The sequence below is a fragment of the Hyaena hyaena genome, unplaced genomic scaffold (assembly GCF_003009895.1).
Source record: "Hyaena hyaena isolate Hyena2069 unplaced genomic scaffold, ASM300989v1 scaffold_17, whole genome shotgun sequence".
NCBI classification, from domain to species: domain Eukaryota; kingdom Metazoa; phylum Chordata; class Mammalia; order Carnivora; family Hyaenidae; genus Hyaena; species Hyaena hyaena.
The window spans coordinates 4455707-4471275 of NW_024080648.1; the positions used below are offsets into that span (position 1 = coordinate 4455707).

The 15569-nt window shown below is 45.4% G+C and overlaps 1 protein-coding gene across 5 annotated transcripts in view; it reads right to left on the reverse strand.

Moving 5' to 3' along the window:
• Nucleotides 1–15569, reverse strand: part of MFHAS1 (malignant fibrous histiocytoma amplified sequence 1) — a 96696-nt gene that overhangs the window by 2933 nt on the left and 78194 nt on the right. Inside the window, exons 2-4 of one of the 5 annotated variants that reach the window (XM_039221032.1) lie at nt 10219–10345; nt 7450–7648; nt 4618–4728 (exon numbers count right to left, since the gene is read on the reverse strand). In XM_039221032.1, the coding sequence (XP_039076963.1) occupies nt 7624–7648; nt 10219–10345 (152 nt within the window). In that variant the 3' untranslated portion in view covers nt 4618–4728; nt 7450–7623. Of the gene's footprint in view, nt 1–4617; nt 4729–7449; nt 7649–10168; nt 10346–15569 lie in introns of all 5 variants that reach the window. The other 4 variants (XM_039221023.1, XM_039221046.1, XM_039221015.1 and 1 more) reach the window with 4 other exon arrangements.

Here is a 15569-nt window from a genome sequence, read left to right on the forward strand (position 1 = left end):
GGAAAGCGTCTTTTCACTAGAAAGCTGGTCGAACACTTCTGGTTGTGACATTAAGGTCAGACATAATGAGGAGCTATATGAATTAGTAATAACCACCTAAGCCATTGTAATTTCACAGCTGAATGAGGTTTATAATCAAGAACCCCAAACACTAACCGAGTCCTTTCAGGAAACACACACACACACACACACACACACACACACACACACACAAGCTAAATAGCCTGCTAGGAGTAGGAATATATACTGAAAAGTGAGATCTTTTAGTTTAGGATGTTTAACCGGTCTTAAAAGGCATGATTTCACTTACAGTGTTACAGGCAAGGCTGTCAAACTAAAAGCCAGAGTTGGATGAATATAAAATAAAGAAACTCCTGCATTGCCACCTAATTAAACAGAGTGGCATTCAATTCGGACAAAATGATTAGAAAGAGGTCAAAGGTCCCCATCCCTTACAGCAGCTTTCTTATAATGACTTCTATCTCCTCCACCCCCCCCCCATCTCTCGATGGTGCTTGATTTTATAGAAACTGAGTAAAATATTAGTACCATTACCAAAAATACGCACCTCCTGTTTATTACCTACTTGCTACACACCAGGAGTCACACCACTCACCGTAGTGCATTGTTTGATTAATCCTCAACTCGTAACACTCCTACGGAGTAAGCTCCATCCTACTCTATGTTCACCAAGAAGGAAATTAAGGTTCCAAGAGGTTAAATAACTTCCTGGAGGGGGCACACCAGCATGCGGGAGAGCCAGCCTTTAACGAGGGTTATTTGACCCCCGAGTATGTTTGGCAGCTAAAAGCCAAGTTGGGATGTTTGGGGCTCTGGGGACAGCTTCCTGTTTCTATGACACTCAGCCATGAGGACTTTTTGAAGGCCTATTAATGTATAGCAAACTTCCCAGCAGAGAAAGTGTTGAAAACTGCCTCCAATTTGAGCATAATATAATAAACTCCCATCTCCACCACACAGTTAATGTCAGTGGTTGGAATTCTGGGTTTGTGAGGGGGATGTGCCGTGCAAATGTTTTCCTCACTGAATCCAACAAGCTTTAGGAAACGCAGACAGTTGTGTCTGGCTGTCTGTCCCTGAGCCATACGGAAGACAGAAACACAAGAATGTCTAAGCAAGGGGACCCAAAGAGCCCAACCCACTGTTCAAGAGAGAAAAAGGAAACCAGTTTGAGTATATTTCCATGTTGATGCCACTTTTTCAAGTTTGGGCTCTTGAGGAAAGGACAGAGCCATCAAATCACCAACCTTCCCCATGCCACATCATTTCTCCATCCCAAAAGATCCACCCCCAATGCTACTTCCTAGAACTTTCCCCTATTCTTCCTGGTAGAGTTCTTTCTTTTCAGTGCCCACAGGACTTTGTTGATATACCACTGCGGCAGGCATCACATTTTAATTGTAATTAGACACTCACAAGTTTGTTTGGTTAGGTCTCTGATTCCCATTGTCCCCAAAGAGACTATTAGACTCTTGAGGGCAGGGTCTATCTTAGCGATTTCTACATCCTCAGCACCTGGCACAATGCCTAGTAGAGGGCAAATATCCTATAAAGACCTCTTGAATAAATCATGAACAGGATGTGATGAGAAAGTCACAGGTGGAAAACAGCCAAGACACCAGGACACCATTACTATCATGGCGGTGCATAAGCGTGAAGCGGAGGGACTGACTACAGTTAGAAGGGTTGATGGTGGCTTCTCAGAGGGGCTGACATCTGACCTCGGCCTCAGGGACGATGGGCTTCACCAGGTAGGAGAGGAGTGGCAGCTAGCCATGGGCTGAGAGCCAGCCAGGCGTGCATATGGTTGACGCCCTCCCATAGTAAGGGGGTGTCCCCCATGTCAGCAGGGTGCCTGGGGTCTGATTGGGAGTCTGTCTAGGAGGTTTGAACTTGAGCCTATAATCACTAGGAAGCCGCTTGAGGCTTTTAAACAGAGAAGTGGCAAGGGTCCGAGTTGAAAGATAATATTGGTGTGTAGGGGAAGAAAACCCATTAGAGATGGAGGCCAGTTGAGACTCAATCACAGGCATCTTGGCAGGGACAGGTTCATCTAGAGGAAAGCATGGCCGAAAGAGGCAGTTGTCTGGCCAAATCGACTCGTGTCAAGACACACCGATAAGATGGGAGAACAGCCTTCAGTGGAAGGCTGCTTGCCTGCAGCCGCAGCCCCGGGGCTCAGCAGACAGGGGCCAAGCAACGGCCCCCTCCAGGCAGGAAGCACAGACTGGTGACGAGCGCTGAGGGGGAGGACAGTAACTCACACCTATGACAGCCAAGGGAGCTGCCATTGGGGCGCTGGGAAGAGGAGTCCGGAGCCGAGGGAGAGGGCAGCGTGGGGGCGCAGACCCCGAACCCTCTCCAGGGCACTGAACCTGCTCTTCCTGGAGCACAGCACACTTAGTCCAGGTATTTAGAAGCTCAGGCTGACACTGACGCTCTCCCATGTTGTATTAATCAATTAATATAGGTCTTATCTTTTCTGTATGGAGATACTTTGACATCCGGGCCCTCGCTGCCCCTGGAAGGAAGCCCGGCCGCCGCCCCCCCAGCGTTAGCCAGCGACTAGAGACCCTAAACAACCCCGACGTGAGCGCGCTTCTCAGTACCCACCTGCTATCAGGAGCCCGCACCCTGCGGCCACCGCCTTTATCAGGCTCCCACACGCAGGCCACGCTCTATCTGCTCTCCCCACTCCAGGGCCACATGCCAGGCAACCGGGGACCGTTCCTGAGTCCCACGCCCGCCAGCGCTGCTCAGGCCTGCCGAGCCCAGCCGGTACCTTCCCTCGGCGCGTGCACGCGCACACACACGCGCACACACACACACGCACACATACACACACGCTCTTGTCCACACTTCCCTCTTTGCCTGGTGGCCACCCCCCGTACGTCCCCACGTAGCCCCCCACGGCACAGCATGCATTCTCTCTAGGGCCCTGTGAGTCAAAAGCTGTCTTTTCAGTGGCAGTCACTTCCCGATCCGTTGGCCTTACTCTATGTGCAAGGCTCTGTTATGACACTATATTCTAAGACAAATGCATAAATAAGAACTTGGTGAAAACAGCACTGAACTGGGAGCCACGACGTGGGTTTTAGGCTGACACGAGTCATCCGGTGACTGCGACTGTCAGAACACAGACTGGTCTGGAGCCCAGAGCTCCCTGCCCTATGTGATTTACAGGGCTGTGAGGGGCCAGTTCATCTCGCACTGCAGGCGTTTGTGATTATGGTATGAAAGAAATGATACCGCTCATCTCCACTTTCTCCCCAGAAGATGGGGCCAGGACACTCCACGTGGCCTTGTAAACAGATCTTGGGGGGGGGGGGTTAAGGGGTAAGGCAAGTCCCTCTCCCGCCACCACCACCCCCACCTATTGAGCACATACTACCCCTCCTAGGCAGGCACCTCAGTTAATAAACTAAAAGTAGAGGCACCTGGGTGGCTCAGTTGGTTGAGCCTCGGACTTTGGCTCAGGTCATAATCTCACCATTCACGAGTTTGAGCCCCACATGGGGGCTCTGTGCTGACAGCTCAGAGCCTGGAGCCTGCTTCAAATTCTGTGTCTTCCTCTCTGCCCCTCCCCTGCTTGCACGATCTTTCTCTTAAAAATTAACATTAAAAAACATCTTTTTAAATAAAATAAATGTTGCTAGGCAAGTCGGTGAGCACAGTACCTATATTTGCATTTTGAAATGTTGTTTTTTATGATTATCTTGCTATGCCACCCCTAGTGTACACCACTCATATTCCCAGGAGAAAAAAAGATCAACTGAGTTTATTGAGTGTTGTTCACTCTGTGGAAGGCAGATGCTATGTGCCTCCCCAGCCATGGCCTCTCCAAATGCTCAGACAACCCAACAGGGCAGCCACTTTTGGAATGTGCTTCTGACCAAGCTCTACAGTCTCGGCACCAACGAACGGCAAAGATTCACCCTCAGGCTCTATAACTCGAGAGCCCAAACTGCCTTGAGAAAATACAGGTAAACAGTACGTTTAAAAAGCTAGTTGCTGCATTGATCCGCTCAAGCCTTTCGTGATGTTACTTTTGTGCATATTAAATTTTTTAAAAATGACTTCTTTTGGGGTACCTGGGTGACTCAGGCAGTTGAGCATCCATCCAACTCTTGATTTCCATTCAGGTCATGATCCCAGGGTCATGGGATCAAGCCCCGCATCAGGCTCTGCGTGAGCATGCAGCCTGCTTAGGATTCTCTCTCTCTTTCTCTCTCTCCCTCCCTCTCTCTCCTTCTCCCTCTGCCCCACCCCGCTCATGCATGCACACTCTTTCTCTCTAAAAATAAAAATAATCTTAAAAAAATAAAATGACTTCTTTCTTCCAGCGAGGAACTGAAATTACTAATACATGCAACTTCATAGTAAGTTAGGCCAAAGAATCAAGCAGTTTCCTGATTCTTAATTCCCAATGTGGTCTTGATTCTGAATAAGCAAAAGAGTTGTAACCTTAAAATGCTCTATATATGAAGAGATCTCTTCATCCCAAACTGCACCCCACCCTCATTTCCCCCTAAACCGTCAAGTCCTTAGGAAGTCCCTATCTATTCAAGAAACCCTCTCTGCTTCCCAGAGACTTACCCTTAAAACTTGGTGCTCCTAAAGTCACAGATTGGGTACAGTAAAAATGATGACATAAGGGAAAGAAGCACTATCTTTTCCACTTAATTTTCCAAGAAAGTATGGAGATACCTAAGCAGAGAGGGAACAAATTCTAGTATCAGTGCGGCTGATGGGGCACTAAACAATCAAGAGACACTATTCCTCATTGCCTGCGAAAGGAGCGAGGCAATGAGCGGTCTCACTCCTTACAAAAAACAAAGCAAATCAATGCGAATTGAGGTGATATACCCCACAGGCCACCTCCACATTCAGCTTCCTTTTCTTCTGAAATACCATACTGTCCCCGCCCTCCGTGTTTCACAATTCTGTGGTCAGTGACAAATCCTCCATCCTTATAAAGCCAAATTTGTGCTGCTCCATTGCTTTTGTAAAAAGAAAAGAAATTATCAAGTCCATCCTAACGCACCCGAGGGCAATTAAACATACTTTGCCTGATTATCTGTTGAGATAAAGGCCATAGTCTTCATGCTACTTTTTATAAAATGCTATTTCAATTGGTCTTAAATATCCCTATGTCATAAAATATGACTGTTGAATTCCCATGTGAAGTAATCGCTTCAGTACCTTTGGGACTGCTTATACACAGTAAGAAAGTGGAATTCACTGGGGTCTTGCTTCAGTGGGAAAGCTACAGTATATGCGCAATAACCCAAGTGTAGAAGGTAGTTCTGAGACCTGGTGTCTCGGCCCTGCCTTTTATCATTAGTTGGACTTATGGAAAAGGAGAAAGTTTAACTCAACAATTTTTAAACTGGCCCATATTTTCCGTAACACATGACCTGCCCAAATCAGAATCTGCTTCCCTTTTCATTTCTACCATTCCACATGGAGTGCAGACAGACATGGGAACACCACAAGAGAAATGGCAACTGTCAAGAAATAGAAATGATATATTCCCGTGTCCTATACGTTCCAGGGTCTGTCCATTAAGCAGCCACATGGAAGAATGTGGACTGCATTTCAGTATGCCTTCAGGTAACACATTTTTAGATGCTAACCTATGGGATCCTGTCTTTTAAATGAAAATTAGTAGAGGGGCGCCTGTGTGACTCAGTCCGTGAAGCGTCCGACTTTGGCTCAGGTCATGATCTCGTGGTTTGTGAGTTCGAGCCCCGCGTCGGGCTCTGTGCTGACATCAAAAAACCTTTTTTAATGAAAATCAGTAGATAAATTGGGTTATCTGGCAGTTTGTCTCAGTATACACTGGAGGTGAGGTTCCTCTAAACCTCTTTGGAAATGAGAAAGAGGAGCATTCTACAGGGTACCTAAAAATAAAAAGTGAACAGTGAGCTGCCACTCGCCTAAAGAAGTTCACACTTTCCTTCTGAACTGGAATTTTAAGTGTTTCAATGTGCAGAGCAGCAGGATAAAGAGGAATTCACAAATAAAAGGTTTAAAAATAAATTAAAAAAAAATCTACTTTCTACTGACTTTTCCCATTGAAAGTAGGACTTTGCCTCTAATGACTCATCATGTCCAAGACTCAGTATCCCTTTAATGCCTAAGGGTCAGTTCGGCTGACCATTCAGAATTTCTGAAGGACAGGCACAAGAGGTGATGGATGGGTAATTAACAAGGTGGTGAGAACCCTTTCACAATGTGTCATATATCAAATCACCACAGTGAACATCTGAACTATCGTACAATTTTATTTGTCATTTATACTTCACTAAAGCTGAAAGGAAAAGATCAATGGATGCCAGGGGTTAAGGAGGAGGGGTGGATGGAGGAGTAAATGAATAGATGGAGTACAGAGGGCAATGGAAATACCGGCTTTGATGCTATAATGGCGGACATACAAACCCACGGAACGTACAGCACCAAGGGTGAACCCTGAAGTAAACCATGGACTTTGGGTGACAATGATGTGTCAATGCAGGCTCATCCACTACCACAACATGCCACTCTGGTAGAGGACGTCCCTGGTAGCAGGAAGCTGTGGTGGTGGTGGGAGGGGCAGGAAGTACGTGGGATCTCTCTGTACCTTCTGCTCAATTTTGTTGAGAACCTAAACTTCTCTACAAAATAAGTGTTTTAAAAATTGCCTCCTATACTTAAAAAGAAAGAGGGAGAGAGAGAAATAAAGGTCTGAAGGAGGCAGGTCTCCCTGTAAGCTTCCCTACTCCTCTACTGTGCAATAAGCGGGGGCTGGCGTTGGCGTTGGGGGGTGCTAGTCAATTCACTGCCTTTCGACTGAAGAAGGCCAAGGATAACACTTTATAAGAATTTCATTGAAACTCACAAATCTGCTTAATACCAACACACCAGGCAGCAAAGCCATTCTGAAAGTGACATGAAAACATTCCTTGACTGCACAGAAATATATGTGTTGTATTAGACACAAGTGGGCACACATTCCTTTAGAAGTGATGAACATGCTCTGGAATCCAATAGTGGTGATGGCTGTGAACCACATAATAATAAATATGTCAATGATCACTGAATTATTTGAAAAGTGGATCAGAATCCAGATCCTTAAGGAGGTCAGAATTCTTCAGAGCAACCTAGCAAATGTGTCACGAGTTTTCACCTCGTCTCAAAAGCAAATATCCTTGAAAATCAGCCCAGGATAGCAAGAGTATGGAGAGGACTCACATTTCTATCTGATAATCAGCAAAGTCAAGAAGCCTCTCAGCTCCTCAGTTTCCCACTAGGGGGTGAGGTGCAGGAGAAGCATTTCATACACATGACCTTTTCCCAAGGGAAAGCTGGTAGGGACCCCCCACCACCAATCACCAAAACAAAGGATGAAAGTAAATCGTCTTTAAAAAAAAAAAAATCACTACTTACTCTTTATTCTCTGTCTCTCCCCATAGAGAAATAAAACACAGAAACATTTTTAAATGAGAAATAGGAAAACGTGGAATTTATAAGGAAGATCCAGTTAAATAACAGTCATCGATGGGTTTTCTTTATAAAGCACATGGCAGCACCATTATTTTACACATGGTCAAAGGCAGGCAGTTAAATGACAAGACTCTGATTTGACCTGCAAAGGAGAGGAGTAAGCTGGTTAAAGAGCTTGGACGGTCTTTTCAAAAAACCATCATGAGGTCAAGATCAATGACGTAGGAGTAGGGCGATAATTCTGGTTTGCCTCGAAGAGTTTTCTGGCTGCTGCCTGTTGTCCTGGCATAATTATTAAGAGCCCTCCTGTCACCCTCAATCCTTTCCTGATTCAAACGATAAATTACGGATCAGCTCTGCCTTAGTGCTGACAATTGGTTAGTGACCAGAGGGAGGCACTATAGCCAAAGATAAAGCCCACTGGCCAGGGAGCTCACCCTTAGGTTCTCGGAAGGGGCCCCAGAGATCAGAAAGTCCAGCATACACAAATTAGAATCATCGGGGGTTGGGGGGAGGATTATTGCTTTTTTCAAAGCCTAGTGCCTGGCCCTTTCCCCTGGAAATTCACATATATATGCCCGATTAAGAAAGATGGGTCTCAATCACCCACCTGCATTTTAACAGGATGACAGAGAAGTAAAAGATCACTCTACTATGCCTTGCTGGAGTTAACTGGCCTAGAGTTGCAAACTCAAGGCAACAGTCCAGACTCCCAATTTCTACTGCCTGTTGACACCCCTAAGTTTAGTAGTCAGGCTCCGACCCAAGCTGTGACAACATAATAGCCACCACCTGTGGCTCATCAGTCCCCCAAATCTCCTTTCAATACACAGTCATTGACTTATAAATCAGACCTCCACTGGGCAGGGCTGGAACCTTCGTGTGTGTGAGTTTTCATGGATACTCCTTCATTTAGAATGGAGACTGATACTCCAAACCTGCTGTCCATTGTATGAGGCTTTTAAAAAAAAATCCATTTCAAAATAAAACTATTCACATAGCTGGGTCAAAAGTAGTTCAGTCCCTAAAGATATTCTCTCCAGCATCTAGATGTCTGAGGCTACGTGGCTCTGATTACCCAAGACCTTAAAGCTGCTTATTCAATTTAAGTATAATCAAGTGTGAGAGACAGAGGAGGTGATAGCAGTTTTTCCGGGCTGGGATAAATGTCCTTCTGAGGCAGCACAATGAGAAACCCATGGGAAAACACTGATAAAGCTGGCTCGCTGCCACTGTGGTTTCTCGTGCAAACTGATATTTTAACTTCTACCTCTATCTCGTCTATTAAATGCCACGCGACTATGGCAAAACAAGAGGTTAACGTCTGTGTTGGCTCAGGAAAATCTACGCCCGTGCACTGCTTCCCTCCATGTCATAAATCCCCTCATCCTTTCCCCGTGTATCTGAAAGAGAGGGGCCAATGTACACCGAAGAACAATAACGTTTCTGTTGTTTGATATATTCATACAACAGACAGGGACAGGGGATATTCTGGTTAATATGAAGTTACTATGTAATGGTGAGAAGTACTTCACAATTTCATAATGTCCTACAACCCTATGAGTGAGGAATTAGACCATGTGCATGTTAGCTAAAATAGCATTCTGAATATACGACATTAGATCAGAGATTGCCGTGAGTGTCTGGTGATACTTTCCAGCAAAGATGAATTAAGAATGTTCTAATGAGTCACTTGGTTTGGAGAAAGCGCTCTTCTACTGCAGCCGCTAAGGAATGAGCACCCACTGAATACCTCGCTCCGCAGACAACACACCGAAGTCAGGAAAATGGACACTTCAGGGCAGAGGGCTGAGCTGCTACCACCCAGGGCTCTGTGGAACGCAGCCTCATAGCGAGGTTCTCAAGGTGAGGTAGACAGGTCACCATTTTCAAATGCAAACTTCAGAACCTCCCTGTAAAAAGCTTCTATGTGAAAAAAAAAAATTCTATGTGGTCACCTTGGCAGAAAAATGAAAACTTCCTGCGTGAAGGCTTTGCCCTCCAAGCCATTGCTGCTATCACCCGGAGCCCCTGCAAGAAGACCGTGCCTTCAACTTTGCAAGATTGGCAGTGAAAAGGCATTTTATCTCAGTTTAAAAGTGGCCTGTTTGGTTCTACAAAAAGAACAAAACAAAAACCCAAAACAGGATGGGTTTGATCTAGAATACCAGTTAGCATCTTATCTAAAAGTTCACCAGTGTAACATTCTCTGTGTTTCAGTCCATTTGGGGGATGGTAGGCGTAATCTGCATCCCCACTGATCATCAAAGGCTAAGAATCAGAGACCTACAGAAAAAAAAAAGAATCTACTACAGATCTGCTGTAGGCTTTTCTTATTTAGTGGGCCCTCGCTCTCCATAAAAAAATGTTCTATTTGGATGTATTTACCTGCAAATATACCAAAAACCAATTAATTACATACTTTGAGTGAACTGTATTGCATGTGAAGGACAGTTCAATAAAGCTGTTAAAGATGCTTGTTTTTAAAATGCTCTGACTTTTAATAATTAAAAAAAAAGAAATCATAAACAAGAAAAAATAAAAATTCCTAGTTTGCTACATACGCCACAGTGCCTCAGTCACCCAGGTATATAGGTCTGCCTTGGGAGAGCGTCCAAAGCTTGCTGGAAGGCACTTTGATTCAGCTTTTTATCACACCTACCGAGGCAGGATCGGGAGTGAGGGACAGGGGCTTCCGTGTTTGGAACTCACTTGGAACAGGGGCTGATCACAGTCGGTGTAGGTGGGTAAACCAAGGCAACATTCACTCGCTCGCTGCCGTTCTTAGGGCAAATGATCTCTGCCACTCCTTCTGGTCTGGGCTGGCTCAGCAACTCCCCTGTTGGAGGAGAGAGAAAATGCATTAATGACATGTGCCTTCATAATGGGACGATTCCATGGGGTAATGCAGCACTGGGGGACACAGGGCCGGGGCGAGGGGGGAGGAGGGCAGGTAGTGAGGAGGCAACGGGTCTACAGACAACCGACTCAAAGAACAGCCAGGCGCCCGGAGTCACCAACTGGCCCTGCTCGCTGCCCGCTGCCTGAATTCTCATCTGCATCACCATGGAGAACGTTCTAATGGCTGTGGCGAAGAGGCCATCCTTCCAGACAAAGACAGCATCTGCTGCTATTTTCCTCACCTTCCTTTTCACAGACTGACTCCCGAGGTCTTTATCTAGATGTCGAGGCAAATTGAGCACGGATCCCTAGGGCCCAGGGAAGCAAGGGCTGCCAAGGAGGTGTTCATAATTAGCATTCGGGGCAGATGGGATTCGGACAGACCATAGCAGCCTCTCAACAAAGCCCTGCAGAAATGATCTGGAAACGCAGCTGACTAAAGGTGTTATCAAGGTAAACAGCCCGGCTTCACCCTGGCAAGATTTCCTGGGTAGGTCTGTATGGGGATTTGAAAGCGCCAGCATAAGACTATTTTATGACTAATGGGGTCTAGTAAAAACAGACAATTAACTTAATGGATTACCACAAAACCCAAAGGAAATCTGTCTGCGTACTCTGCATGCCCTGGACATAATCTCTCTCCAACTAGATCATCAAATCCCTAAGAGCAGAGAAGACTTCCATTCCTTAGTTTCCCCTCTATCTTGTCCATTTACCGGTGGCACCCTGCCCTCTATTCTCACAGCTGGCATGGTGCTGTCACTCAGAGAAAACTCGGGAACTAGCTTCTAGCTGAGGACAGTACTTCTTATTGCCTAAATCCCCCTACTTTAACCTAGAAAGTAAATAGACCAAGCCAAGGACACAAAATGTTTGTCGACTGGGGAAAGACACTACTGAAAATAAACATCAACCCTCTGGCAGCCATCTCTTGGATAACTGATTTGAAAATTCTAATGATGCCAGGGGTGCCTGGCTCAGTCGGTGAAGCCTCCCACTTCGGCTCAGGTCATGACCTCATGGTTTGTGAGCTCGAGCCCCCCATCAGGCTCTGTGCTGACAGCTCAGAGCCTGGATCCTGCTTTGGATTCTGTGTCTCCCTCACTCTCTGCCCCTCCAGGCTCTTGCTCTCTCTCTCCATCCCTCAAAAGTAAATAAAACGTTAAAACAAAAACAAAAAAAAAGATTCTCTCCCTCTGTCACTCCCCTGCTTACATGCACTGTCCCTCCACTTCAAGAAATAAAAATAAATTTAAAGTAAGAAAAAATTAAAAGAAAAAGGAAATCCTAATGACCCCAAAGTTAAGCCAACAAGAGGGTTAAAAAATCCTTTGCCTCAAAATACCATATTTGAAACGCCTCCCCTTCAGAGGAACTCCCGCACTGATGAAGCATGCCAGTGTGCCAGCGCCGAACCCAGAGCTGTAAATGTACCTTTCATTACATTTGTGTGAAGTCTCTAGGACAGTCATCATTTTACCAGTGAGGTCAGGGAGGTTATGTGGTGGACCCCGAGTCAAGGGCAGGCGAGTGGCAGGCTTGGGATGTGACCTCGGGAAGCCATCTCTGGGCTGCTGACTCTTTGCCACCACCATCCAACACCTCCCAAAGCAGGAACCGCTGCTTTAGGCCAGAACACGTTTCACCTAAAGGAGTGATCTAAACCCACTATTTTTACAGAATGTACTAAGCGTTGGCATATTTGTAGTTTTGTGATAAGACAGACATTCGTTTCCCACTTTGAGCATTTTTGCACAGCTCTGGACCCTATGGACTGAATGTAATTTGAAGTTCCTTAACCCAACACCTATAAACACCCAATAACTGCAAAAGGGAATTTGGCACGATTAGCCTGTATCACGGATGCACGGGTATCAGAGCTATACTCTGACACCAACTAATGAAAGATTTCAAAACATAAAAGTGCAAGTTAAAAGTGTAAACACTAAACACTACTGAAGCCATAAAATGAGCCACAGTAATAGCACATTCGAGCTGGACGGAAAGTTGGAAGTCATCTGGTCCAAACGCCACCTTCCAAGTCAGAAACCCTCAGAATTTGGCGGATCGGCTCCAAGTCCCACAGAGAGCTGTATGTCCCCGGGAAGGCGGGACAAGGCTGGCAACATGAGCGTGCTCCGGGCCTGTTCACACCCCGGGTCCTGAGCCCACTCTTGCCTGTTTCTTACCTGAGATTTCTGCTCTGTACTTTCTGTCCCAAGATTACCCCCAAGGCCTGGCCATGCTTGGCCCCTCTGTTCCCCCTGAGAACGCTCTCCCGGTTAGAGATGCACACGGGCATCCTGCAGCTGCCTGGTCCCAGGATGGACAGCAAAGCCTGGCCTGGCACGGCCGGCCTCCTGGCTGGCTCTGGACAGGATTTGGGGAGCTGACCCATTTGCTGGGGTTGCAGTGATTTGCAGTAGACCATTAAGCATCCATTATGCTGACAGCTTCCTGTACCCGCCCCCACCCCAGATTCCCGGTATCCTGCAGAAACAGGTAACTGGTTTCGTAGCAGCCCTACCCCAGCAGCGCTGTCAGCCACAGGGGCGGCATGAAACTGCAGGTGCCGAGAAGCCTCCCACGTGTGAAAAATCCACTCGATGCCACAGTAAATCGAGCAGCCACACTGCACGGTTCAACATCCCTGCCCTTCAACAAGCTCCTGTGAGGGGCCGTGATTCTTAGGATGGAAGAAATGTGCCCTGGCTCATTCAAAAAATGAGGAAAACAGCTTTTTCCTCACGAAAAACGTTATCACAAATACAAAATGTGGTTCATAATATGTGTTATCTACTAAAACAGAAGTTGGGCGCCTCAAGTTTCTTTAACACAAACTTGATTTTCAAACTAAAGTACAGCCGGGGCTCCTGAGTGGCTCAGTCGGTGAAGCATCTGACTTGGGCTCAGGTCATGATCTGGAGGTTTGTGAGTTTGAGCCCCGCGTCGAGCTCTGGCTGACAGCTCAGATTCTGTGTCTCTCCCTCTCTCACTCTCTGCCTGTCTCCTGCTTATACACTGTCTCTATTTCAAAAATAAACAAAGGGGCACCTGGGTGGCTCAGTTGGTTAAGCATCCGACTTCAGCTCAGGTCATGATCTTGCAGTTCGTGGGTTCGAGCCCCGAGTCGGGCTCTGTGCTGACAGCCAGTTCAGAGCCTGGAGCCTGTTTCAGATTCTGTGTCTCCCTCTCTCTCTGACCCTATCCTGCTCACACTGTCTCTCTCTCTCTCTCTCTCTCTCAGAAATAAATAAAACATTAAAAAATTTTTAATAAATAAATAAACATTAAAAAGAACCCACTGGAATATAGCCATTCACTGGGTATCTAAATATAGAGATCTTACTGTGTGTGAGGAGACGCAGGGGATATAGGAGTCTAAGGTGAGGCTTCTCATACGGAGGGTCCTAGCATCTGAGAAAGTCACATGTGCATAAAAAGAACAGTAGTCCCATATGTTAGGGGCCCCAGAGGAAAGTTATGAAATGTCAGGACAATGAGAAGGACAGACATACTGATGTGCAGGACTACAAAAGACCTCCAAGAGTGGAGAACACGGTCCCAGAAGACCCAGTAACATTGATTATCCCGCACTCGACATTACCTTTATGATGTTACATACGCCAAGGTGAATGACACACAGCTAATGCCAGAAGAAACAATGGTGACAGCAATAGTAGCTGACATTTATTGTGCATTTATTATGCGCTTATGCTATAAATGTATTGTGTCACTTAGCCCTCAGGACAACACTGTGAAGTATATACAATCCTATCCTCATTATATACAGAGGAGGCGAGGGAGACTCAAGGCAGTTAGGAATTCACCACCAACGAAGAAGAAATTCCCATCCAGGATTGTCTGACTTCACTCTTTACCACCACACAATACTGTCCTGAGGCAAGGACATCATAATGATTAAATTAGATAACATAAAAGGTGCTAAATGTTGGGTCTAGCATCTAGTAAGTTCTTGACACTGTTACTATAGTGATAAGATTTTTTTGAAAGCCTTACTTTTCCAACTATACAAAGAATTCATGCAAAATATGATCAGTATCCACATTCTCTAGAGTAAAGCCATATATAAGGATTGGACCAGAAATTATTTACCTGCAAAATACCACGTCACCAGAAATTTGAAAAGTTCAAATGAAAACAGGTTAGATTTATTACACATCTGTCATCGCTAGCTAAAGCAAGTAAGTAAGATAAATCCCAAAGTGGGTATAGGTTGAAAAAAAAAGGCTACACGTACAGAGAATGTGCTAGTAGTGAAGTAAGGACAAATCCACATGTGACCTGGTATATTCCATTTTCAGGAACTTGCTTCAAGGAAGTAGGCCTTTCTCTCTGGCAAAAATTATACAATGATTGCTCATAGCAACACTATTTATAAAACAGTGAAAACCTGGTAACCCTCTCAAATCGCCAACCATGGGGAAATGATGAAAAACTATGACACACTAATAAGATGGGATTCTCTGTGGTCATTAAAAATTATGAGGCTGGCATTTCTGTATGGCAACGTACACTTAAAAGTACATTCCAATTAGAAACATCAACGGACAAAGAGCATAGATGTATGTAGACTGAAACAGGTCATTCAAGATGTAAATGGTCCTGGAGTTATTTATTTATTTTATGATTGAGTCAATAATAAAACAAGATGAAAGTGTGCCTCACACAGGAGGGAAATGCCAGCTTTGAATGCTAATGCTGTCTCTTCTGTGGGAGATGGTCTATTCGTGTGCAGCATACAATGCAACCAGTCTTCCTGAAAAAGCAGAAATTTGGCCTGATGAACAGAACACTGCATTCACTGAGGCTGTATTAGGCCACTACACAGTCTCCTTGTGCCCATTAAAGTTATGAAAAACTGTTCTTAATTACTCCGGCTCAAGATTTCTGGCATTAAAAAGCTACCACATCGACTGTTTTCCCCCTGTGGAAGAACAGAACACTAAGTTTTATTATGTTTTTTTTTTTTTTAATCAACAGAAGATAAGTGGAAGGAACTTTTTCGTCTTTTTCTGTGAAGCATCAGAATTCTCAGGTATTGAGCACTTTATGCAGAATGCTACAAATTTGTTGCACTGATGACTCATATCACAATATTAAAAGCCTCATACTATTCTTTTTAGTGCAAATAAAACCCA